We start from the raw sequence: 21,494 nt of genomic DNA on the forward strand, positions 1-21,494 counted from the left end.
TCAAGTCTCCATCTCCATTCCTGTCATCCCCTGCAGTTTCCAATTCCCTGTTCCTGAGTGGTTTTAGAGACCTTGTGGGGAGTTTGGTTGCATTGGAGTTTGCATTTCCACCTTGATTCGATTCACACTGTTCTGCCCTCAGGGACACTGTCAAGGGGGAGTGAGGAGCAGCCTGCACTTCCAGCAGTGACCACACGGTGGGGCGAGTGCTGCTCTCCCCTCAGGGAGCCCCAGGCCACAGGCATCCCAGTGAGGAGCCAGCTCTGTGCTCAGCTGAAAGGAGTTAGTCTCTCAGGAGCCTCTGAGCCCTTGCCTTTGGATCACCCAGGGTGGGCATTTACTGGGACAGAAAAAATTGCCCTGAATTCCATGGACGGAAGAGCCTGGCTGTGTAGAGTTCGTGAGTTGCCGCGAATCAGACACAACTGAGGACACAAAAATTCTATAGATTAAAACACTTTTTGGGGGTGGGGGGGAGTGAAAGGGGGGGATGTGGGTTTTTTTGTCTTATATAATAGCCAAGGGAAATCTAGTTTAAACCTAAATTCACATAGACGGGAAAGGTATAGCTCTCCGTCACCCTATTAAAAAAAAAAAAAAACTACTAAACTTTTCTGAAAGTTTATTTAGTAGCTTCCTTGAGCAGTTCATTGTGAAGCATTTTTTTTTTTTCTGTGACATTGGCCTCATTAAAAAGCACGGTTTGCCTTTACTGGATAATTCTGTTCATTGGTTTCTTAGGGAACCTTGGTAATATTTGAGTTTCCTGGGGAGTATGGTCACATGACCTGGCCCTGGCCAATCGGTGCGTTCCACCTCCCTGGCCACTGTGATTGGCTCCGGGCTGGGGCAGTGCCCAATCGGGGCCCAGGGCCGGGCCTCCCGTTGGAAGCCAGGGGAAGACGAGCTGTCGTCCTGCTGGGGTAGGGGAAGGGGTGGGGCCGGGGGAGGTCAGGCTCCAGCAGTGGGAGGGGCGTGAGGCCCGCCTGCGGCAGTTGGTGACCTTCCTGCTCCCCTCAGGGCAGAGCCGCCGGCCTGAGAATGAGGGCGCTGCTGAGCCCAGGGCCTGGGATGGCCCGTTGCTGCTGTGGTCCCAGAGCTCCACCCGAGACCTGAGGGAAGCCGTCTGCCCGTGAGTCCTCTCCCGCTTGTCTGTCAGCTTGTTTGAAGCATGCTGGGTTTTCTGCCCAGCTGGCTAAGGGGAGTCCCTGGAAATGCAAGGGTGTGGGTTTTGGCAGACTTCAGGGAAGACATGCCAGGTGAGCCTGGGAGACTCCAGCTTAATCTGGATTCAGGAGATATCTCTTCGGGCCAGCTAGTAATTGTAGGATAAGCCTAATGAGTCTTCACAGGATGAAGAGAGTAACGTGCCAAGGTAGCAATCGATGTCCTCATTCGAGAGGATGAAGCTGGTGCTCAGAGAAGGGGGGAACTTGGCCACAGCAAGGAGGTGTGCACCCAGACAGAACCCCCAGATCCGGCCATTGGAGCTCAGGGAGGCCACTGGTGTGGCTTGTCCCTGTGGCAGGGGCCGAGGCACGCAGCCCACCCTGATTCCTGCGGGGGCCTGACTTGGGAAGTGCCATCTGGTAGCTTTGAGACTCACCAAACCAAATTGCACTGGAGAGAGGAGGGACACCTTCCTTCATCCACCCCCCACCCCCGCCGGATTCCCACATACCCTGACCCCTTTCTCCCGATTTCGGAGCCATTTCCAGAGTCCCGCTCATATGACCTCGTTCGAAGTGCACTGTGGACGAGCTGCCATCTGCAGCTACTACCACAGCGGCCAAGGGCTTTAGCTCCCGACTACCTCCCTTCCTTTGGAACTTGGGGGCCCTCTACTCCCCACTTGCACACCACAGACCTTTGCTGAGGATTGTGGGGACCCTCACTCAGTTTGCAGTACGTTGTAGCCATCCCTGTCCTCTCTATACCTCCCTTGAAACTCAGCTTGTGAGCTCCTTTGGAGCAGCGTGGCCCACCTGGCTGCAACGGAAGAGACACAGCTGACAGTGAAACAACAGCTTAGATCTGAGACCCGGAAAGCTCTGTCAGAAGGGACCTCCCTCTTCACACCGTAGAGGCTGTAGGAGGCGCCAGGCTTTCGAACCAGTGCTGGGGCCAAAACGACTCCACAGCTGTTTTCCTTCCTGGGGAGGGTTCTGGCTCGAGTGGGAATGGCTCAAGTCTCCTAAGGTTCTGCAAGCCCACTCTGTGCAGATTCACGGTACACAGAGAGGAGAAGGTGGAGTCCTGCCCTGTAGGTGGTCACAGCTCACGGATGAGCCAGGCAGGCAGGCAGGCAGGGCATGAGAACACCTGAGCTGCCTTCATGAGTGAATGGTGTGGGGGCAGAGGAAGAGAAGCCGGTCTGCTCCCTCGTGTGGTGCCCCAGGCAGGTTGTCCCCAGAGGAAACCCTTACGACGGTGAGGACTATCACTGCTGTTTCCCAAGGGGTTCCGTCGGTGCGTGTCTTCCCCGGAGCGGTCAGGCCGTCTCTCAAGTACACGGGCCATGGGCATTGCCTCTCCTTGGAACTTCCCATGTGTTTCTCTTTTTTATGGAACAGTGATTTTCTAGAGGGGTTCTGGGCCACAAGGATGTTGGGTCATTTTCTAGCCTTCTGTCATGAAGAACGCTTTCCTGGGTGTTGGGGTGGTTTGTTGTTCCAGCTCCCTTTCTTGGCTTCTTTTGGGAGCTGGTGCAACAAGACGAGCTCAGCCTCTGCCTTCTGGCTGAGATGTCACCCTTGACACAGCAATGCCTGCCTGGAGATAATGATGGCAGTTGCCAAAAGGGCTTCGTTTGGCACATGGTATCTTGAAAGGACGTACACCGTCCTTTCAGATATCAAAGGCTAGTTCAAATGACGTACAAATGAGAACTCTCCAATGGAGTCTTACAGTAGTTGGAGAGTCCAAAAAACACTCCGTCAGTCATTTCACTGAGAGTCATTGATTGGGGACACCAAGAATATAGGAAGGAATGCACAAAGAAAGGATGAAATTGTGTTCAGGATCGGGGGAAGGGATGAACAGGGCGTGCTTGCCTTGAATCCAGGCTTTGTTGGGGGGTGGGGCATAAAGATCAAACGGGTCTGAAACTACAAAGTGGTGATGGTAACACAGTATCACCAGAGTTACACAACAGTGTTCCCAAATTGCAACAATGATGAAAAAGTTTACTAATCCCAACTTAACCAACAAAAGTACAGGAAACCATACAAAAAATAAAACATCACCAGAAAGGTGGAAACAAACCAAATGCAAAGCAGTTCAGGGGAAAGGAACTCCATGTCCCCTGGGGGCAGACCGAGTTGCCAGCGTCCACGGTGAGCAGACGGGGATGGAGGCTGCAGAGCCGACCGCTCCCCTGGACGTGGTGTTTCCGGGAAGGGCTCTGGGTGTCTGTCCAGAGCGGGGGCTCGTTCTCCCTGCAGGGGTGGGTGAGTCATCGTGGGCGTCTGGGTGTTGCGCGGGAGCCAGGGCAGGCTCTCCCTGCCGAGGCGGTGACTCCTCCTCTGCCTCGGGTTCTCCTGCCAGAGCCCGAGCAGGTAGAGGTGCACGTGGAGGTGGAGGTTCTGGCTGAGGGGGTGGGACATCAGTGCCTGGGGCTGGGGGTCCTGCAGGCATGGAGATCCGATCTGCCCGGTGTGCTGGCCAGTACCCAGCTGGCCTGGTGTCTCTGCGAGGGCAAGTCTCGGTTCTCCATCTGCCCTCGGTGGATCCCTGGGTCCTGCACCTGGAGCCAGCACCTCTGTAGGGACAGGTCTGGGAAGCGGAGCCTGGTTCCAGTTGGAGGCCAGTGCTAGAGCTGGGGGAGAAGCAAAGTTTGCCCACAGGCCAGCCTTGGCATGTGCGTCTCCCGGGACAGAAAGCTTCCAAGAGATTCCCAAAGAATACCCAGCGTCGGATGTCTTTTGGGACTGAAGTGTGCAAGATGGGGGGCGGGGGGTGTGAGGCCAGCGCTTGCTGCAGGCCCAGCAGCAGCTTTCGGGGACTCGTCCCTGTGTAGCTCAGCACCCCCTCCCCACACACTCCCGTGCACCAGCCCCAGCGTCCTCACCTCTGTGCTCTGGCGTGCTGGGCTCCAGGTCCTCCTGCTGCCTCAGAGGCCGGGGTTCTCGGGACTCTGGGTCGGAGCCGGGTGTGCTGAGCTCCGTGGAAGCCTCAGACTGGGCCGCCGGGTGTATCCTGGGCGGTGTCTCGGCAGCAGGCCTTCCCCGCCTCCGCTTCTCCCCCGGTGGGGCTGATGCCTCCGTGGGCACGCTCACCTGGAGCCTGCACTGGGCCTCACGGGCGGGGGGGGTGGTGCTCCGACCCCTCCCTCCGGGAGGTGGATGGGGTGTCCCCGTCCTCGGCCTCATCACGTGGGAAGCTCTGCAACGACAGTGACCGTCAGCCAGCCATGCTAGGAGTTTTCCGAGCTGGGCCTGGGCAGTGGAGCCGCTGCTTCTGCCTGCTCGAACTTCTCTTCCCAGAAGGGTCAGAGACGTGTGTCTGCTCAGATCCCCACCCGGGAGGAAAGAGACCCACCTGAGGGTGTGAGGTCCGCCTGGGCGGCCGCCGCTGCCCGCACTCTCCCCATCCCGCCCAGCCTGCTCTCCCCTGGGGTGTGGACACAACTTGTCCGCAGGCTTCTGACCCCACATCCGCCTGGGCTTCCTTGAGGGAGACACACCCCAAGAAACCCGCATCCACACACACAGGCAAAGGACCCGGTGTTTCCGGGTGGCATGGGAGAGGCGGCCTGGTCCGTCCTGGGGCTCCCCGTGTTACCTTTCTGTTTCTCCGGGCAAAGGGCCAGAGGCCTCTCGGCGGTGTCCTGAGCCAACGTCGACAGGGTGCCCGCGCACACTGCCTGTGAGCACTCCTGAGGCCCCGGCCTCTGGGCAAGGGCAAACAGCCGAACATCCTGGCAGCCAGTGAACTGGCTGGGGGCTCCTCTCCGCTCTGGAGGCCTGGATACCCGGGCTGCGGGTTCTGTTGGGTTCTGTTGCCGGCAGGTGACATCATCTCCTGGGGTTCGTGCTGAGGTCCCTTCCCCAAAACTTCCCAAGGGAATCTCTGGGTTTCTGACTGCTCGACCACCCCCCTTAGGCCATGTGCAGGCACAGTGACACCCACACAGCCCAGCCCACAGCCCTGGGGAGGCCTGGGTTCAGCCAGGGCCTGAGCTCCGAGGACCCCACTGCTCTCAGACCAGGCTCCTTCTTCTCATAAGTGGTGTGGCCCTGGACAAGCATATGCCCCTCAGGGTTGCCCCAGTCTCTCCATCTGCAGAGTGGTGGTCATTCTCCCATCTGCTTCCTAGGTCTGTCGGCCTACGAGCAGCTCCATGCCTTTCCACCTGGGGCCGATATCACGTGGAGCTTGTGCGCTGAGACTTCAGAAAGAAAGATTCCATCCAGGGCTGACACAGCACAGAATGGGGCAGAACGAGGCCTGGATGTGCCGTGGTACCCAGGAAAAGGCACTCCCCCTCCTGACTGTTTTGAGACCCCGCATCCAAGTTGGAGGACCGAAAGGAAGACTCGAAGGTCTCCCTCTCTTATAGAAAAGAGTAGCCAACTTTCTGCTCCTCTGTTTCCATTGAGATTCTGTTCAAGTGTCCCAGCTCGGCTTCTGCGGGTGGCTGAGCTTCTAGTGGCTCCCTGCGTTCTTGTCTTTTCCTCTCCAAACCTTCCGTCCTTTTCCCCCTTCTGGGGTGGAAGGGCGCTGTCATTGCTTCTACCTTCGAGGCAGATTGAGGAAAAGTCTGGACCGTCGACTCCTTTCCTCTCTTTGGTTCCGTGTCTCTCTCTGGCTGTGTCCCTCTCTTTTCCTTTCTCAGTTCCGTCTGTGTCTTCCTCTTTCTCTCTCGTGTGTGGATGGATGGATGCTAGGGATGCACATGTATATGATTAGATGAGGGTTATGTTTTAGGGATAGGTTAGAGGGAGAGAAAGGCTTTAGGTCGGAGTTGGTCATGGGGGAAGGGTCAAGGGTGGTGGTGGTGTTGTTTCTTGGAATCTGAGTGCTGTGCATTCTTCGTCTCTTTCCATATGAACCCCTTCTCAGATACACCACTTGCAAGGAGTCTCTCATGTTCTGTTTCCTATCTTTTGCATTTGTGAATGCTTAGCTTCTCTGTTGTGAAGAGGTTCCATTGGATGGAAACCCATGGGTGTACTTCGCGTACCTCTTTGCCTTACTTGAAGAGACCCATTTCGACCTCCGCCCAGCAAATGGCAAGGAGACTCTGATGTTAAGGAGCCTTTGACCTACGCTTCTTTCTAGCTATCTCATGACATCAGTCTTTAGGGTGAGGTTTTCCCCCTATATTGAGGTGGTATGAGATCAAAACCAATAGCGTTCTTCAGATGTAGCTGTCTGGTTTTCCCATGGACATTGATTGAAGAGGCTTTCTTGTTCCCATTTGGATATTCTCCCCTTCTGTGTCAGAGATGAGTTGACCATGGATGCTGGGGTTTGTTTCTGGACCCTCCACTTTATTCCATCGATCTGGATCTGTGTGTGTTGTTGTATTCCCAATAGCATACTGTCCTGCTGCTGCTGCTGCGGCTAAGTCACTTCAGTCGTGTCTGACTCTGCGTGACCCCATGGCCTGCAGCCTACCAGGCTCCTCCGTCCAGGACATTTTCCAGGCAAGAGTACTGGAGTGGGTCGCCATTGCCTTCTCCGATACTCTCCTGAGGATCCTAGTTTGGTCGTCTAATTTCCTTTCACACAACCTTGGATGTCCGTATCGGGGCTTTTTCGTCGGATTGTATTGACAGTTTAGGCTCTTTTCTGTCTCCGTACCCCTTTTGCAATTCTTTGTTCGGTGCGAAAATGCATTGGCATTTTGGGAGGAATAGCATCGAAGCTGTGGATTGCCTTGTGGGGCTGTGACATCATTTTCCCAATAGGAATTCTTTCAAGCCCTGAGCACAGCTTCTCTTTCCAGTGATTGGTGTGGGCTTGATCTTCCTTCTTCCATCTCTCGCCGTTTTGTGAGAACAGGTCCATCCTTCCCTTCTGGGTTAGATGGACTGGTGGGTATCACTTCAGTGAATGGCATTGTCAGTGGGGGTGATAATTCCCTTCTCGTTGGAAGACTTTGCTGTGAGTATTAGAAATGCAAGTGACTTCTCTTCCCCTTCCTCCCTGTCCATCTCTCAGAGCCACCGGGAAACAGAGGCCTCATCCACGGTCACACAGGCCTGAGGGGGTGCAACTAGACTGTTGTTTCTTCAGGCCCTCAGTGCTGGACATCATCCGGGATCCTCTGTGTGTGTCTTCCTCAGTCTGGTGTCCCTTCAGACCTTTCCCTAGTTTTCACAGGCTTGTTGTGTTGGTGTTCTTTGTCTGTTTGGAGACACATCCTTGATAAGCTTTGTGTTTCCACTCATTCGTCTCGCGATGTATGACCTGTCTTTTGCTTTTGTCATGAGGTCTTTCCCACAGTAGATATCTTTGATTTTGCAAAGTCCACTGTATTCTCTGGGTTTTTTTTTTTGTGGACTGGCTTTTAGTTTTGTGTGTGAAGACTCAAAGCACGTATCCGGTTTCTGGTCATTGTTCTTCGAGATTTGTGACAAGTTTTCATGGAAAGTTTGTCTAGGGATAACTGGAAGTGAACTCGGTGTAAGGTGTCAAGTCTCCATCTCCATTCCTGTCATCCCCTGCAGTTTCTAATTCCCTGTTCCTGAGTGGTTTTAGAGACCTTGTGGGGAGTTTGGTTGCATTGGAGTTTGCATTTCCACCTTGATTCGATTCACACTGTTCTGCCCTCAGGGACACTGTCAAGGGGGAGTGAGGAGCAGCCTGCACTTCCAGCAGTGACCACACGGTGGGGCGAGTGCTGCTCTCCCCTCAGGGAGCCCCAGGCCACAGGCATCCCAGTGAGGAGCCAGCTCTGTGCTCAGCTGAAAGGAGTTAGTCTCTCAGGAGCCTCTGAGCCCTTGCCTTTGGATCACCCAGGGTGGGCATTTACTGGGACAGAAAAAATTGCCCTGAATTCCATGGACGGAAGAGCCTGGCTGTGTAGAGTTCGTGAGTTGCCGCGAATCAGACACAACTGAGGACACAAAAATTCTATAGATTAAAACACTTTTTGGGGGTGGGGGGGAGTGAAAGGGGGGGATGTGGGTTTTTTTGTCTTATATAATAGCCAAGGGAAATCTAGTTTAAACCTAAATTCACATAGACGGGAAAGGTATAGCTCTCCGTCACCCTATTAAAAAAAAAAAAAAAACTACTAAACTTTTCTGAAAGTTTATTTAGTAGCTTCCTTGAGCAGTTCATTGTGAAGCATTTTTTTTTTTTTCTGTGACATTGGCCTCATTAAAAAGCACGGTTTGCCTTTACTGGATAATTCTGTTCATTGGTTTCTTAGGGAACCTTGGTAATATTTGAGTTTCCTGGGGAGTATGGTCACATGACCTGGCCCTGGCCAATCGGTGCGTTCCACCTCCCTGGCCACTGTGATTGGCTCCGGGCTGGGGCAGTGCCCAATCGGGGCCCAGGGCCGGGCCTCCCGTTGGAAGCCAGGGGAAGACGAGCTGTCGTCCTGCTGGGGTAGGGGAAGGGGTGGGGCCGGGGGAGGTCAGGCTCCAGCAGTGGGAGGGGCGTGAGGCCCGCCTGCGGCAGTTGGTGACCTTCCTGCTCCCCTCAGGGCAGAGCCGCCGGCCTGAGAATGAGGGCGCTGCTGAGCCCAGGGCCTGGGATGGCCCGTTGCTGCTGTGGTCCCAGAGCTCCACCCGAGACCTGAGGGAAGCCGTCTGCCCGTGAGTCCTCTCCCGCTTGTCTGTCAGCTTGTTTGAACCATGCTGGGTTTTCTGCCCAGCTGGCTAAGGGGAGTCCCTGGAAATGCAAGGGTGTGGGTTTTGGCAGACTTCAGGGAAGACATGCCAGATGAGCCTGGGAGACTCCAGCTTAATCTGGATTCAGGAGATATCTCTTCGGGCCAGCTAGTAATTGTAGGATAAGCCTAATGAGTCTTCACAGGATGAAGAGAGTAACGTGCCAAGGTAGCAATCGATGTCCTCATTCGAGAGGATGAAGCTGGTGCTCAGAGAAGGGGGGAACTTGGCCACAGCAAGGAGGTGTGCACCCAGACAGAACCCCCAGATCCGGCCATTGGAGCTCAGGGAGGCCACTGGTGTGGCTTGTCCCTGTGGCAGGGGCCGAGGCACGCAGCCCACCCTGATTCCTGCGGGGGCCTGACTTGGGAAGTGCCATCTGGTAGCTTTGAGACTCACCAAACCAAATTGCACTGGAGAGAGGAGGGACACCTTCCTTCATCCACCCCCCACCCCCGCCGGATTCCCACATACCCTGACCCCTTTCTCCCGATTTCGGAGCCATTTCCAGAGTCCCGCTCATATGACCTCATTCGAAGTGCACTGTGGACGAGCTGCCATCTGCAGCTACTACCACAGCGGCCAAGGGCTTTAGCTCCCGACTACCTCCCTTCCTTTGGAACTTGGGGGCCCTCTACTCCCCACTTGCACACCACAGACCTTTGCTGAGGATTGTGGGGACCCTCACTCAGTTTGCAGTACGTTGTAGCCATCCCTGTCCTCTCTATACCTCCCTTGAAACTCAGCTTGTGAGCTCCTTTGGAGCAGCGTGGCCCACCTGGCTGCAACGGAAGAGACACAGCTGACAGTGAAACAACAGCTTAGATCTGAGACCCGGAAAGCTCTGTCAGAAGGGACCTCCCTCTTCACACCGTAGAGGCTGTAGGAGGCGCCAGGCTTTCGAACCAGTGCTGGGGCCAAAATGACTCCACAGCTGTTTTCCTTCCTGGGGAGGGTTCTGGCTCGAGTGGGAATGGCTCAAGTCTCCTAAGGTTCTGCAAGCCCACTGTGTGCAGATTCACGGTACACAGAGAGGAGAAGGTGGAGTCCTGCCCTGTAGGTGGTCACAGCTCACGGATGAGCCAGGCAGGCAGGCAGGCAGGGCATGAGAACACCTGAGCTGCCTTCATGAGTGAATGGTGTGGGGGCAGAGGAAGAGAAGCCGGTCTGCTCCCTCGTGTGGTGCCCCGGGCAGGTTGTCCCCAGAGGAAACCCTTACGACGGTGAGGACTATCACTGCTGTTTCCCAAGGGGTTCCGTCGGTGCGTGTCTTCCCCGGAGCGGTCAGGCCGTCTCTCAAGTACACGGGCCATGGGCATTGCCTCTCCTTGGAACTTCCCATGTGTTTCTCTTTTTTTATGGAACAGTGATTTTCTAGAGGGGTTCTGGGCCACAAGGATGTTGGGTCATTTTCTAGCCTTCTGTCATGAAGAACGCTTTCCTGGGTGTTGGGGTGGTTTGTTGTTCCAGCTCCCTTTCTTGGCTTCTTTTGGGAGCTGGTGCAACAAGACGAGCTCAGCCTCTGCCTTCTGGCTGAGATGTCACCCTTGACACAGCAATGCCTGCCTGGAGATAATGATGGCAGTTGCCAAAAGGGCTTCGTTTGGCACATGGTATCTTGAAAGGACGTACACCGTCCTTTCAGATATCAAAGGCTAGTTCAAATGACATACAAATGAGAACTCTCCAATGGAGTCTTACACTAGTTGGAGAGTCCAAAAAACACTCCTTCAGTCATTTCACTGAGAGTCATTGATTGGGGACACCAAGAATATAGGAAGGAATGCACAAAGAAAGGATGAAATTGTGTTCAGGATCGGGGGAAGGGATGAACAGGGCGTGCTTGCCTTGAATCCAGGCTTTGTTGGGGGGTGGGGCATAAAGATCAAACGGGTCTGAAACTACAAAGTGGTGATGGTAACACAGTATCACCAGAGTTACACAACAGTGTTCCCAAATTGCAACAATGATGAAAAAGTTTACTAATCCCAACTTAACCAACAAAAGTACAGGAAACCATACAAAAAATAAAACATCACCAGAAAGGTGGAAACAAAGCAAATGCAAAGCAGTTCAGGGGAAAGGAACTCCATGTCCCCTGGGGGCAGACCGAGTTGCCAGCGTCCACGGTGAGCAGACGGGGATGGAGGCTGCAGAGCCGACCGCTCCCCTGGACGTGGTGTTTCCGGCAAGGGCTCTGGGTGTCTGTCCAGAGCGGGGGCTCGTTCTCCCTGCAGGGGTGGGTGAGTCATCGTGGGCGTCTGGGTGTTGCGCGGGAGCCAGGGCAGGCTCTCCCTGCCGAGGCGGTGACTCCTCCTCTGCCTCGGGTTCTCCTGCCAGAGCCCGAGCAGGTAGAGGTGCACGTGGAGGTGGAGGTTCTGGCTGAGGGGGTGGGACATCAGTGCCTGGGGCTGGGGGTCCTGCAGGCATGGAGATCCGATCTGCCCGGTGTGCTGGCCAGTACCCAGCTGGCCTGGTGTCTCTGCGAGGGCAAGTCTCGGTTCTCCATCTGCCCTCGGTGGATCCCTGGGTCCTGCACCTGGAGCCAGCACCTCTGTAGGGACAGGTCTGGGAAGCGGAGCCTGGTTCCAGTTGGAGGCCAGTGCTAGAGCTGGGGGAGAAGCAAAGTTTGCCCACAGGCCAGCCTTGGCATGTGCGTCTCCCGGGACAGAAAGCTTCCAAGAGATTCCCAAAGAATACCCAGCGTCGGATGTCTTTTGGGACTGAAGTGTGCAAGATGGGGGGCGGGGGGTGTGAGGCCAGCGCTTGCTGCAGGCCCAGCAGCAGCTTTCGGGGACTCGTCCCTGTGTAGCTCAGCACCCCCTCCCCACACACTCCCGTGCACCAGCCCCAGCGTCCTCACCTCTGTGCTCTGGCGTGCTGGGCTCCAGGTCCTCCTGCTGCCTCAGAGGCCGGGGTTCTCGGGACTCTGGGTCGGAGCCGGGTGTGCTGAGCTCCGTGGCAGCCTCAGACTGGGCCGCCGTGTGTATCCTGGGCGGTGTCTCGGCAGCAGGCCTTCCCCGCCTCCGCTTCTCCCCCGGTGGGGCTGATGCCTCCGTGGGCACGCTCACCTGGAGCCTGCACTGGGCCTCACGGGCGGGGGGGTGGTGCTCCGACCCCTCCCTCCGGGAGGTGGATGGGGTGTCCCCGTCCTCGGCCTCATCACGTGGGAAGCTCTGCAACGACAGTGACCGTCAGCCAGCCATGCTAGGAGTTTTCCGAGCTGGGCCTGGGCAGTGGAGCCACTGCTTCTGCCTGCTCGAACTTCTCTTCCCAGAAGGGTCAGAGACGTGTGTCTGCTCAGATCCCCACCCGGGAGGAAAGAGACCCACCTGAGGGTGTGAGGTCCGCCTGGGCGGCCGCCGCTGCCCGCACTCTCCCCATCCCGCCCAGCCTGCTCTCCCCTGGGGTGTGGACACAACTTGTCCGCAGGCTTCTGACCCCACATCCGCCTGGGCTTCCTTGAGGGAGACACACCCCAAGAAACCCGCATCCACACACACAGGCAAAGGACCCGCTGTTTCCGGGTGGCATGGGAGAGGCGGCCTGGTCCGTCCTGGGGCTCCCCGTGTTACCTTTCTGTTTCTCTGGGCAAAGGGCCAGAGGCCTCTCGGGGGTGTCCTGAGCCAACGTCGACAGGGTGCCCGCGCACACTGCCTGTGAGCACTCCTGAGGCCCCGGCCTCTGGGCAGGGGCAAACAGCAGAACATCCTGGCAGCCAGTGAACTGGCTGGGGGCTCCTCTCCGCTCTGGAGGCCTGGATACCCGGGCTGCGGGTTCTGTTGGGTTCTGTTGCCGGCAGGTGACATCATCTCCTGGGGTTCGTGCTGAGGTCCCTTCCCCAAAACTTCCCAAGGGAATCTCTGGGTTTCTGACTGCTCGACCACCCCCCTTAGGCCATGTGCAGGCACAGTGACACCCACACAGCCCAGCCCACAGCCCTGGGGAGGCCTGGGTTCAGCCAGGGCCTGAGCTCCGAGGACCCCACTGCTCTCAGACCAGGCTCCTTCTTCTCATAAGTGGTGTGGCCCTGGACAAGCATATGCCCCTCAGGGTTGCCCCAGTCTCTCCATCTGCAGAGTGGTGGTCATTCTCCCATCTGCTTCCTAGGTCTGTCGGCCTACGAGCAGCTCCATGCCTTTCCACCTGGGGCCGATATCACGTGGAGCTTGTGCGCTGAGACTTCAGAAAGAAAGATTCCATCCAGGGCTGACACAGCACAGAATGGGGCAGAACGAGGCCTGGATGTGCCGTGGTACCCAGGAAAAGGCACTCCCCCTCCTGACTGTTTTGAGACCCCGCATCCAAGTTGGAGGACCGAAAGGAAGACTCGAAGGTCTCCCTCTCTTATAGAAAAGAGTAGCCAACTTTCTGCTCCTCTGTTTCCATTGAGATTCTGTTCAAGTGTCCCAGCTCGGCTTCTGCGGGTGGCTGAGCTTCTAGTGGCTCCCTGCGTTCTTGTCTTTTCCTCTCCAAACCTTCCGTCCTTTTCCCCCTTCTGGGGTGGAAGGGCGCTGTCATTGCTTCTACCTTCGAGGCAGATTGAGGAAAAGTCTGGACCGTCGACTCCTTTCCTCTCTTTGGTTCCGTGTCTCTCTCTGGCTGTGTCCCTCTCTTTTCCTTTCTCAGTTCCGTCTGTGTCTTCCTCTTTCTCTCTCGTGTGTGGATGGATGGATGCTAGGGATGCACATGTATATGATTAGATGAGGGTTATGTTTTAGGGATAGGTTAGAGGGAGAGAAAGGCTTTAGGTCGGAGTTGGTCATGGGGGAAGGGTCAAGGGTGGTGGTGGTGTTGTTTCTTGGAATCTGAGTGCTGTGCATTCTTCGTCTCTTTCCATATGAACCCCTTCTCAGATACACCACTTGCAAGGAGTCTCTCATGTTCTGTTTCCTATCTTTTGCATTTGTGAATGCTTAGCTTCTCTGTTGTGAAGAGGTTCCATTGGATGGAAACCCATGGGTGTACTTCGTGTACCTCTTTGCCTTACTTGAAGAGACCCATTTCGACCTCCGCCCAGCAAATGGCAAGGAGACTCTGATGTTAAGGAGCCTTTGACCTACGCTTCTTTCTAGCTATCTCATGACATCAGTCTTTAGGGTGAGGTTTTCCCCCTATATTGAGGTGGTATGAGATCAAAACCAATAGCGTTCTTCAGATGTAGCTGTCTGGTTTTCCCATGGACATTGATTGAAGAGGCTTTCTTGTTCCCATTTGGATATTCTCCCCTTCTGTGTCAGAGATGAGTTGACCATGGATGCTGGGGTTTGTTTCTGGACCCTCCACTTTATTCCATCGATCTGGATCTGTGTGTGTTGTTGTATTCCCAATAGCATACTGTCCTGCTGCTGCTGCTGCGGCTAAGTCACTTCAGTCGTGTCTGACTCTGCGTGACCCCATGGCCTGCAGCCTACCAGGCTCCTCCGTCCAGGACGTTTTCCAGGCAAGAGTACTGGAGTGGGTCGCCATTGCCTTCTCCGATACTCTCCTGAGGATCCTAGTTTGGTCGTCTAATTTCCTTTCACACAACCTTGGATGTCCGTATCGGGGCTTCTTCGTCGGATTGTACTGACAGTTTAGGCTCTTTTCTGTCTCCGTACCCCTTTTGCAATTCTTTGTTCGGTGCGAAAATGCATTGGCATTTTGGGAGGAATAGCATCGAAGCTGTGGATTGCCTTGTGGGGCTGTGACATCATTTTCCCAATAGGAATTCTTTCAAGCCCTGAGCACAGCTTCTCTTTCCAGTGATTGGTGTGGGCTTGATCTTCCTTCTTCCATCTCTCGCCGTTTTGTGAGAACAGGTCCATCCTTCCCTTCTGGGTTAGATGGACTGGTGGGTATCACTTCAGTGAATGGCATTGTCAGTGGGGGTGATAATTCCCTTCTCGTTGGAAGACTTTGCTGTGAGTATTAGAAATGCAAGTGACTTCTCTTCCCCTTCCTCCCTGTCCATCTCTCAGAGCCACCGGGAAACAGAGGCCTCATCCACGGTCACACAGGCCTGAGGGGGTGCAACTAGACTGTTGTTTCTTCAGGCCCTCAGTGCTGGACATCATCCGGGATCCTCTGTGTGTGTCTTCCTCAGTCTGGTGTCCCTTCAGACCTTTCCCTAGTTTTCACAGGCTTGTTGCGTTGGTGTTCTTTGTCTGTTTGGAGACACATCCTTGATAAGCTTTGTGTTTCCACTCATTCGTCTCGCGATGTATGACCTGTCTTTTGCTTTTGTCATGAGGTCTTTCCCACAGTAGATATCTTTTATTTTGCAAAGTCCACTGTATTCTCTGGGTTTTTTTTTTTTTGTGGACTGGCTTTTAGTTTTGTGTGTGAAGACTCAAAGCACGTGTCCGGTTTCTGCTCATTGTTCTTCGAGATTTGTGGCAAGTTTTCATGGAAAGTTTGTCTAGGGATAACTGGAAGTGAACTCGGTGTAAGGTGTCAAGTCTCCATCTCCATTCCTGTCATCCCCTGCAGTTTCCAATTCCCTGTTCCTGAGTGGTTTTAGAGACCTTGTGGGGAGTTTGGTTGCATTGGAGTTTGCATTTCCACCTTGATTCGATTCACACTGTTCTGCCCTCAGGGACACTGTCAAGGGGGAGTGAGGAGCAGCCTGCACTTCCAGCAGTGACCACACGGTGGGGCGAGTGCTGCTCTCCCCTCAGGGAGCCCCAGGCCACAGGCATCCCAGTGAGGAGCCAGCTCTGTGCTCAGCTGAAAGGAGTTAGTCTCTCAGGAGCCTCTGAGCCCTTGCCTTTGGATCACCCAGGGTGGGCATTTACTGGGACAGAAAAAATTGCCCTGAATTCCATGGACGGAAGAGCCTGGCTGTGTAGAGTTCGTGAGTTGCCGCGAATCAGACACAACTGAGGACACAAAAATTCTATAGATTAAAACACTTTTTGGGGGTGGGGGGGAGTGAAAGGGGGGAACGTGGTTTTTTTTGTCTTATATAATAGCCAAGGGAAATCTAGTTTAAACCTAAATTCACATAGACGGGAAAGGTATAGCTCTCCGTCACCCTATTAAAAAAAAAAAAAAAAACTACTAAACTTTTCTGAAAGTTTATTTAGTAGCTTCCTTGAGCAGTTCATTGTGAAGCATTTTTTTTTTTTCTGTGACATTGGCCTCATTAAAAAGCACGGTTTGCCTTTACTGGATAATTCTGTTCATTGGTTTCTTAGGGAACCTTGGTAATATTTGAGTTTCCTGGGGAGTATGGTCACATGACCTGGCCCTGGCCAATCGGTGCGTTCCACCTCCCTGGCCACTGTGATTGGCTCCGGGCTGGGGCAGTGCCCAATCGGGGCCCAGGGCCGGGCCTCCCGTTGGAAGCCAGGGGAAGACGAGCTGTCGTCCTGCTGGGGTAGGGGAAGGGGTGGGGCCGGGGGAGGTCAGGCTCCAGCAGTGGGAGGGGCGTGAGGCCCGCCTGCGGCAGTTGGTGACCTTCCTGCTCCCCTCAGGGCAGAGCCGCCGGCCTGAGAATGAGGGCGCTGCTGAGCCCAGGGCCTGGGATGGCCCGTTGCTGCTGTGGTCCCAGAGCTCCACCCGAGACCTGAGGGAAGCCGTCTGCCCGTGAGTCCTCTCCCGCTTGTCTGTCAGCTTGTTTGAACCATGCTGGGTTTTCTGCCCAGCTGGCTAAGGGGAGTCCCTGGAAATGCAAGGGTGTGGGTTTTGGCAGACTTCAGGGAAGACATGCCAGATGAGCCTGGGAGACTCCAGCTTAATCTGGATTCAGGAGATATCTCTTCGGGCCAGCTAGTAATTGTAGGATAAGCCTAATGAGTCTTCACAGGATGAAGAGAGTAACGTGCCAAGGTAGCAATCGATGTCCTCATTCGAGAGGATGAAGCTGGTGCTCAGAGAAGGGGGGAACTTGGCCACAGCAAGGAGGTGTGCACCCAGACAGAACCCCCAGATCCGGCCATTGGAGCTCAGGGAGGCCACTGGTGTGGCTTGTCCCTGTGGCAGGGGCCGAGGCACGCAGCCCACCCTGATTCCTGCGGGGGCCTGACTTGGGAAGTGCCATCTGGTAGCTTTGAGACTCACCAAACCAAATTGCACTGGAGAGAGGAGGGACACCTTCCTTCATCCACCCCCCACCCCCGCCGGATTCCCACATACCCTGACCCCTTTCTCCCGATTTCGGAGCCATTTCCAGAGTCCCGCTCATATGACCTCATTCGAAGTGCACTGTGGACGAGCTGCCATCTGCAGCTACTACCACAGCGGCCAAGGGCTTTAGCTCCCGACTACCTCCCTTCCTTTGGAACTTGGGGGCCCTCTACTCCCCACTTGCACACCACAGACCTTTGCTGAGGATTGTGGGGACCCTCACTCAGTTTGCAGTACGTTGTAGCCATCCCTGTCCTCTCTATACCTCCCTTGAAACTCAGCTTGTGAGCTCCTTTGGAGCAGCGTGGCCCACCTGGCTGCAACGGAAGAGACACAGCTGACAGTGAAACAACAGCTTAGATCTGAGACCCGGAAAGCTCTGTCAGAAGGGACCTCCCTCTTCACACCGTAGAGGCTGTAGGAGGCGCCAGGCTTTCGAACCAGTGCTGGGGCCAAAATGACTCCACAGCTGTTTTCCTTCCTGGGGAGGGTTCTGGCTCGAGTGGGAATGGCTCAAGTCTCCTAAGCTTCTGCAAGCCCACTGTGTGCAGATTCACGGTACACAGAGAGGAGAAGGTGGAGTCCTGCCCTGTAGGTGGTCACAGCTCACGGATGAGCCAGGCAGGCAGGCAGGCAGGGCATGAGAACACCTGAGCTGCCTTCATGAGTGAATGGTGTGGGGGCAGAGGAAGAGAAGCCGGTCTGCTCCCTCGTGTGGTGCCCCGGGCAGGTTGTCCCCAGAGGAAACCCTTACGACGGTGAGGACTATCACTGCTGTTTCCCAAGGGGTTCCGTCGGTGCGTGTCTTCCCCGGAGCGGTCAGGCCGTCTCTCAAGTACACGGGCCATGGGCATTGCCTCTCCTTGGAACTTCCCATGTGTTTCTCTTTTTTTATGGAACAGTGATTTTCTAGAGGGGTTCTGGGCCACAAGGATGTTGGGTCATTTTCTAGCCTTCTGTCATGAAGAACGCTTTCCTGGGTGTTGGGGTGGTTTGTTGTTCCAGCTCCCTTTCTTGGCTTCTTTTGGGAGCTGGTGCAACAAGACGAGCTCAGCCTCTGCCTTCTGGCTGAGATGTCACCCTTGACACAGCAATGCCTGCCTGGAGATAATGATGGCAGTTGCCAAAAGGGCTTCGTTTGGCACATGGTATCTTGAAAGGACGTACACCGTCCTTTCAGATATCAAAGGCTAGTTCAAATGACATACAAATGAGAACTCTCCAATGGAGTCTTACACTAGTTGGAGAGTCCAAAAAACACTCCTTCAGTCATTTCACTGAGAGTCATTGATTGGGGACACCAAGAATATAGGAAGGAATGCACAAAGAAAGGATGAAATTGTGTTCAGGATCGGGGGAAGGGATGAACAGGGCGTGCTTGCCTTGAATCCAGGCTTTGTTGGGGGGTGGGGCATAAAGATCAAACGGGTCTGAAACTACAAAGTGGTGATGGTAACACAGTATCACCAGAGTTACACAACAGTGTTCCCAAATTGCAACAATGATGAAAAAGTTTACTAATCCCAACTTAACCAACAAAAGTACAGGAAACCATACAAAAAATAAAACATCACCAGAAAGGTGGAAACAAACCAAATGCAAAGCAGTTCAGGGGAAAGGAACTCCATGTCCCCTGGGGGCAGACCGAGTTGCCAGCGTCCACGGTGAGCAGACGGGGATGGAGGCTGCAGAGCCGACCGCTCCCCTGGACGTGGTGTTTCCGGCAAGGGCTCTGGGTGTCTGTCCAGAGCGGGGGCTCGTTCTCCCTGCAGGGGTGGGTGAGTCATCGTGGGCGTCTGGGTGTTGCGCGGGAGCCAGGGCAGGCTCTCCCTGCCGAGGCGGTGACTCCTCCTCTGCCTCGGGTTCTCCTGCCAGAGCCCGAGCAGGTAGAGGTGCACGTGGAGGTGGAGGTTCTGGCTGAGGGGGTGGGACATCAGTGCCTGGGGCTGGGGGTCCTGCAGGCATGGAGATCCGATCTGCCCGGTGTGCTGGCCAGTACCCAGCTGGCCTGGTGTCTCTGCGAGGGCAAGTCTCGGTTCTCCATCTGCCCTCGGTGGATCCCTGGGTCCTGCACCTGGAGCCAGCACCTCTGTAGGGACAGGTCTGGGAAGCGGAGCCTGGTTCCAGTTGGAGGCCAGTGCTAGAGCTGGGGGAGAAGCAAAGTTTGCCCACAGGCCAGCCTTGGCATGTGCGTCTCCCGGGACAGAAAGCTTCCAAGAGATTCCCAAAGAATACCCAGCGTCGGATGTCTTTTGGGACTGAAGTGTGCAAGATGGGGGGCGGGGGGTGTGAGGCCAGCGCTTGCTGCAGGCCCAGCAGCAGCTTTCGGGGACTCGTCCCTGTGTAGCTCAGCACCCCCTCCCCACACACTCCCGTGCACCAGCCCCAGCGTCCTCACCTCTGTGCTCTGGCGTGCTGGGCTCCAGGTCCTCCTGCTGCCTCAGAGGCCGGGGTTCTCGGGACTCTGGGTCGGAGCCGGGTGTGCTGAGCTCCGTGGCAGCCTCAGACTGGGCCGCCGGGTGTATCCTGGGCGGTGTCTCGGCAGCAGGCCTTCCCCGCCTCCGCTTCTCCCCCGGTGGGGCTGATGCCTCCGTGGGCACGCTCACCTGGAGCCTGCACTGGGCCTCACGGGCGGGGGGGTGGTGCTCCGACCCCTCCCTCCGGGAGGTGGATGGGGTGTCCCCGTCCTCGGCCTCATCACGTGGGAAGCTCTGCAACGACAGTGACCGTCAGCCAGCCATGCTAGGAGTTTTCCGAGCTGGGCCTGGGCAGTGGAGCCACTGCTTCTGCCTGCTCGAACTTCTCTTCCCAGAAGGGTCAGAGACGTGTGTCTGCTCAGATCCCCACCCGGGAGGAAAGAGACCCACCTGAGGGTGTGAGGTCCGCCTGGGCGGCCGCCGCTGCCCGCACTCTCCCCATCCCGCCCAGCCTGCTCTCCCCTGGGGTGTGGACACAACTTGTCCGCAGGCTTCTGACCCCACATCCGCCTGGGCTTCCTTGAGGGAGACACACCCCAAGAAACCCGCATCCACACACACAGGCAAAGGACCCGCTGTTTCCGGGTGGCATGGGAGAGGCGGCCTGGTCCGTCCTGGGGCTCCCCGTGTTACCTTTCTGTTTCTCCGGGCAAAGGGCCAGAGGCCTCTCGGGGGTGTCCTGAGCCAACGTCGACAGGGTGCCCGCGCACACTGCCTGTGAGCACTCCTGAGGCCCCGGCCTCTGGGCAGGGGCAAACAGCAGAACATCCTGGCAGCCAGTGAACTGGCTGGGGGCTCCTCTCCGCTCTGGAGGCCTGGATACCCGGGCTGCGGGTTCTGTTGGGTTCTGTTGCCGGCAGGTGACATCATCTCCTGGGGTTCGTGCTGAGGTCCCTTCCCCAAAACTTCCCAAGGGAATCTCTGGGTTTCTGACTGCTCGACCACCCCCCTTAGGCCATGTGCAGGCACAGTGACACCCACACAGCCCAGCCCACAGCCCTGGGGAGGCCTGGGTTCAGCCAGGGCCTGAGCTCCGAGGACCCCACTGCTCTCAGACCAGGCTCCTTCTTCTCATAAGTGGTGTGGCCCTGGACAAGCATATGCCCCTCAGGGTTGCCCCAGTCTCTCCATCTGCAGAGTGGTGGTCATTCTCCCATCTGCTTCCTAGGTCTGTCGGCCTACGAGCAGCTCCATGCCTTTCCACCTGGGGCCGATATCACGTGGAGCTTGTGCGCTGAGACTTCAGAAAGAAAGATTCCATCCAGGGCTGACACAGCACAGAATGGGGCAGAACGAGGCCTGGATGTGCCGTGGTACCCAGGAAAAGGCACTCCCCCTCCTGACTGTTTTGAGACCCCGCATCCAAGTTGGAGGACCGAAAGGAAGACTCGAAGGTCTCCCTCTCTTATAGAAAAGAGTAGCCAACTTTCTGCTCCTCTGTTTCCATTGAGATTCTGTTCAAGTGTCCCAGCTCGGCTTCTGCGGGTGGCTGAGCTTCTAATGGCTCCCTGCGTTCTTGTCTTTTCCTCTCCAAACCTTCCGTCCTTTTCCCCCTTCTGGGGTGGAAGGGCGCTGTCATTGCTTCTACCTTCGAGGCAGATTGAGGAAAAGTCTGGACCGTCGACTCCTTTCCTCTCTTTGGTTCCGTGTCTCTCTCTGGCTGTGTCCCTCTCTTTTCCTTTCTCAGTTCCGTCTGTGTCTTCCTCTTTCTCTCTCGTGTGTGGATGGATGGATGCTAGGGATGCACATGTATATGATTAGATGAAGGTTATGTTTTAGGGATAGGTTAGAGGGAGAGAAAGGCTTTAGGTCGGAATTGGTCATGGGGGAAGGGTCAAGGGTGGTGGTGGTGTTGTTTCTTGGAATCTGAGTGCTGTGCATTCTTCGTCTCTTTCCATATGAACCCCTTCTCAGATACACCACTTGCAAGGAGTCTCTCATGTTCTGTTTCCTATCTTTTGCATTTGTGAATGGTTAGCTTCTCTGTTGTGAAGAGGTTCCATTGGATGGAAACCCATGGGTGTACTTCGTGTACCTCTTTGCGTTACTTGAAGAGACC

The 21,494-nt window shown here is 55.6% G+C and overlaps 3 protein-coding genes and 1 long non-coding RNA gene across 4 annotated transcripts in view; 1 reads left to right on the forward strand and 3 right to left on the reverse strand.

Annotated features, from left to right (window-relative positions):
- The window catches only part of LOC145534150 (uncharacterized), a 694,441-nt gene that overhangs the window by 331,833 nt on the left and 341,114 nt on the right, over positions 1 to 21,494 (forward strand). Inside the window, exons 45-47 of the long non-coding RNA XR_014074276.1 lie at positions 1,021 to 1,132; positions 8,663 to 8,774; positions 16,307 to 16,418. This is a non-coding gene — a long non-coding RNA (uncharacterized LOC145534150). The remainder of the gene's footprint in view (positions 1 to 1,020; positions 1,133 to 8,662; positions 8,775 to 16,306; positions 16,419 to 21,494) is intronic.
- Positions 3,165 to 4,959, reverse strand: LOC145534142 (uncharacterized). The gene is made up of 3 exons (XM_081561516.1): positions 4,783 to 4,959; positions 4,070 to 4,383; positions 3,165 to 3,817 (listed from the first exon to the last, which is right to left on the reverse strand). Exons 2-3 carry the CDS (start codon positions 4,368 to 4,370, stop codon positions 3,189 to 3,191), a joined length of 930 nt encoding a protein of 309 aa, XP_081417642.1. The 5' UTR covers positions 4,371 to 4,383; positions 4,783 to 4,959; the 3' UTR covers positions 3,165 to 3,188.
- LOC145534003 (uncharacterized) lies at positions 10,808 to 15,881 on the reverse strand. The gene is made up of 3 exons (XM_081561366.1): positions 12,425 to 15,881; positions 11,713 to 12,025; positions 10,808 to 11,460 (listed from the first exon to the last, which is right to left on the reverse strand). The coding sequence occupies exons 1-3, from the start codon at positions 12,659 to 12,661 to the stop codon at positions 10,832 to 10,834; spliced, it is 1,179 nt and encodes a 392-aa protein (XP_081417492.1). The 5' UTR covers positions 12,662 to 15,881; the 3' UTR covers positions 10,808 to 10,831.
- Positions 18,452 to 21,164, reverse strand: LOC145533928 (uncharacterized). Its single transcript, XM_081561276.1, has 3 exons — positions 20,069 to 21,164; positions 19,357 to 19,669; positions 18,452 to 19,104 (listed from the first exon to the last, which is right to left on the reverse strand). The coding sequence occupies exons 1-3, from the start codon at positions 20,303 to 20,305 to the stop codon at positions 18,476 to 18,478; spliced, it is 1,179 nt and encodes a 392-aa protein (XP_081417402.1). The 5' UTR covers positions 20,306 to 21,164; the 3' UTR covers positions 18,452 to 18,475.

This window comes from Giraffa tippelskirchi, chromosome 14 (genome assembly GCF_054371585.1).
Source record: "Giraffa tippelskirchi isolate mGirTip1 chromosome 14, T2T-mGirTip1v1.2.pri, whole genome shotgun sequence".
NCBI lineage: Eukaryota > Metazoa > Chordata > Mammalia > Artiodactyla > Giraffidae > Giraffa > Giraffa tippelskirchi.

What these genes read in the sequence shown, in the direction of transcription:
- LOC145534142 (XM_081561516.1), bottom strand. Translation starts at nt 4,370, where the DNA reads ATGAGGCCGAGGACGGGGACACCCCATCCACCTCCCGGAGGGAGGGGT. An exon ending in CAGCACGCCAGAGCACAGAG is followed by an intron (nt 3,818 to 4,069) that starts GTGAGGACGCTG and finishes CTTCTCCCCCAG; the next exon opens with CTCTAGCACTGGCCTCCAAC.
- LOC145534003 (XM_081561366.1), bottom strand. Translation starts at nt 12,661, where the DNA reads ATGATGTCACCTGCCGGCAACAGAACCCAACAGAACCCGCAGCCCGGG. An exon ending in TTGCCCAGAGAAACAGAAAG is followed by an intron (nt 12,026 to 12,424) that starts GTAACACGGGGA and finishes CTGTCGTTGCAG; the next exon opens with AGCTTCCCACGTGATGAGGC. An exon ending in CAGCACGCCAGAGCACAGAG is followed by an intron (nt 11,461 to 11,712) that starts GTGAGGACGCTG and finishes CTTCTCCCCCAG; the next exon opens with CTCTAGCACTGGCCTCCAAC.
- LOC145533928 (XM_081561276.1), bottom strand. Translation starts at nt 20,305, where the DNA reads ATGATGTCACCTGCCGGCAACAGAACCCAACAGAACCCGCAGCCCGGG. An exon ending in TTGCCCGGAGAAACAGAAAG is followed by an intron (nt 19,670 to 20,068) that starts GTAACACGGGGA and finishes CTGTCGTTGCAG; the next exon opens with AGCTTCCCACGTGATGAGGC. An exon ending in CAGCACGCCAGAGCACAGAG is followed by an intron (nt 19,105 to 19,356) that starts GTGAGGACGCTG and finishes CTTCTCCCCCAG; the next exon opens with CTCTAGCACTGGCCTCCAAC.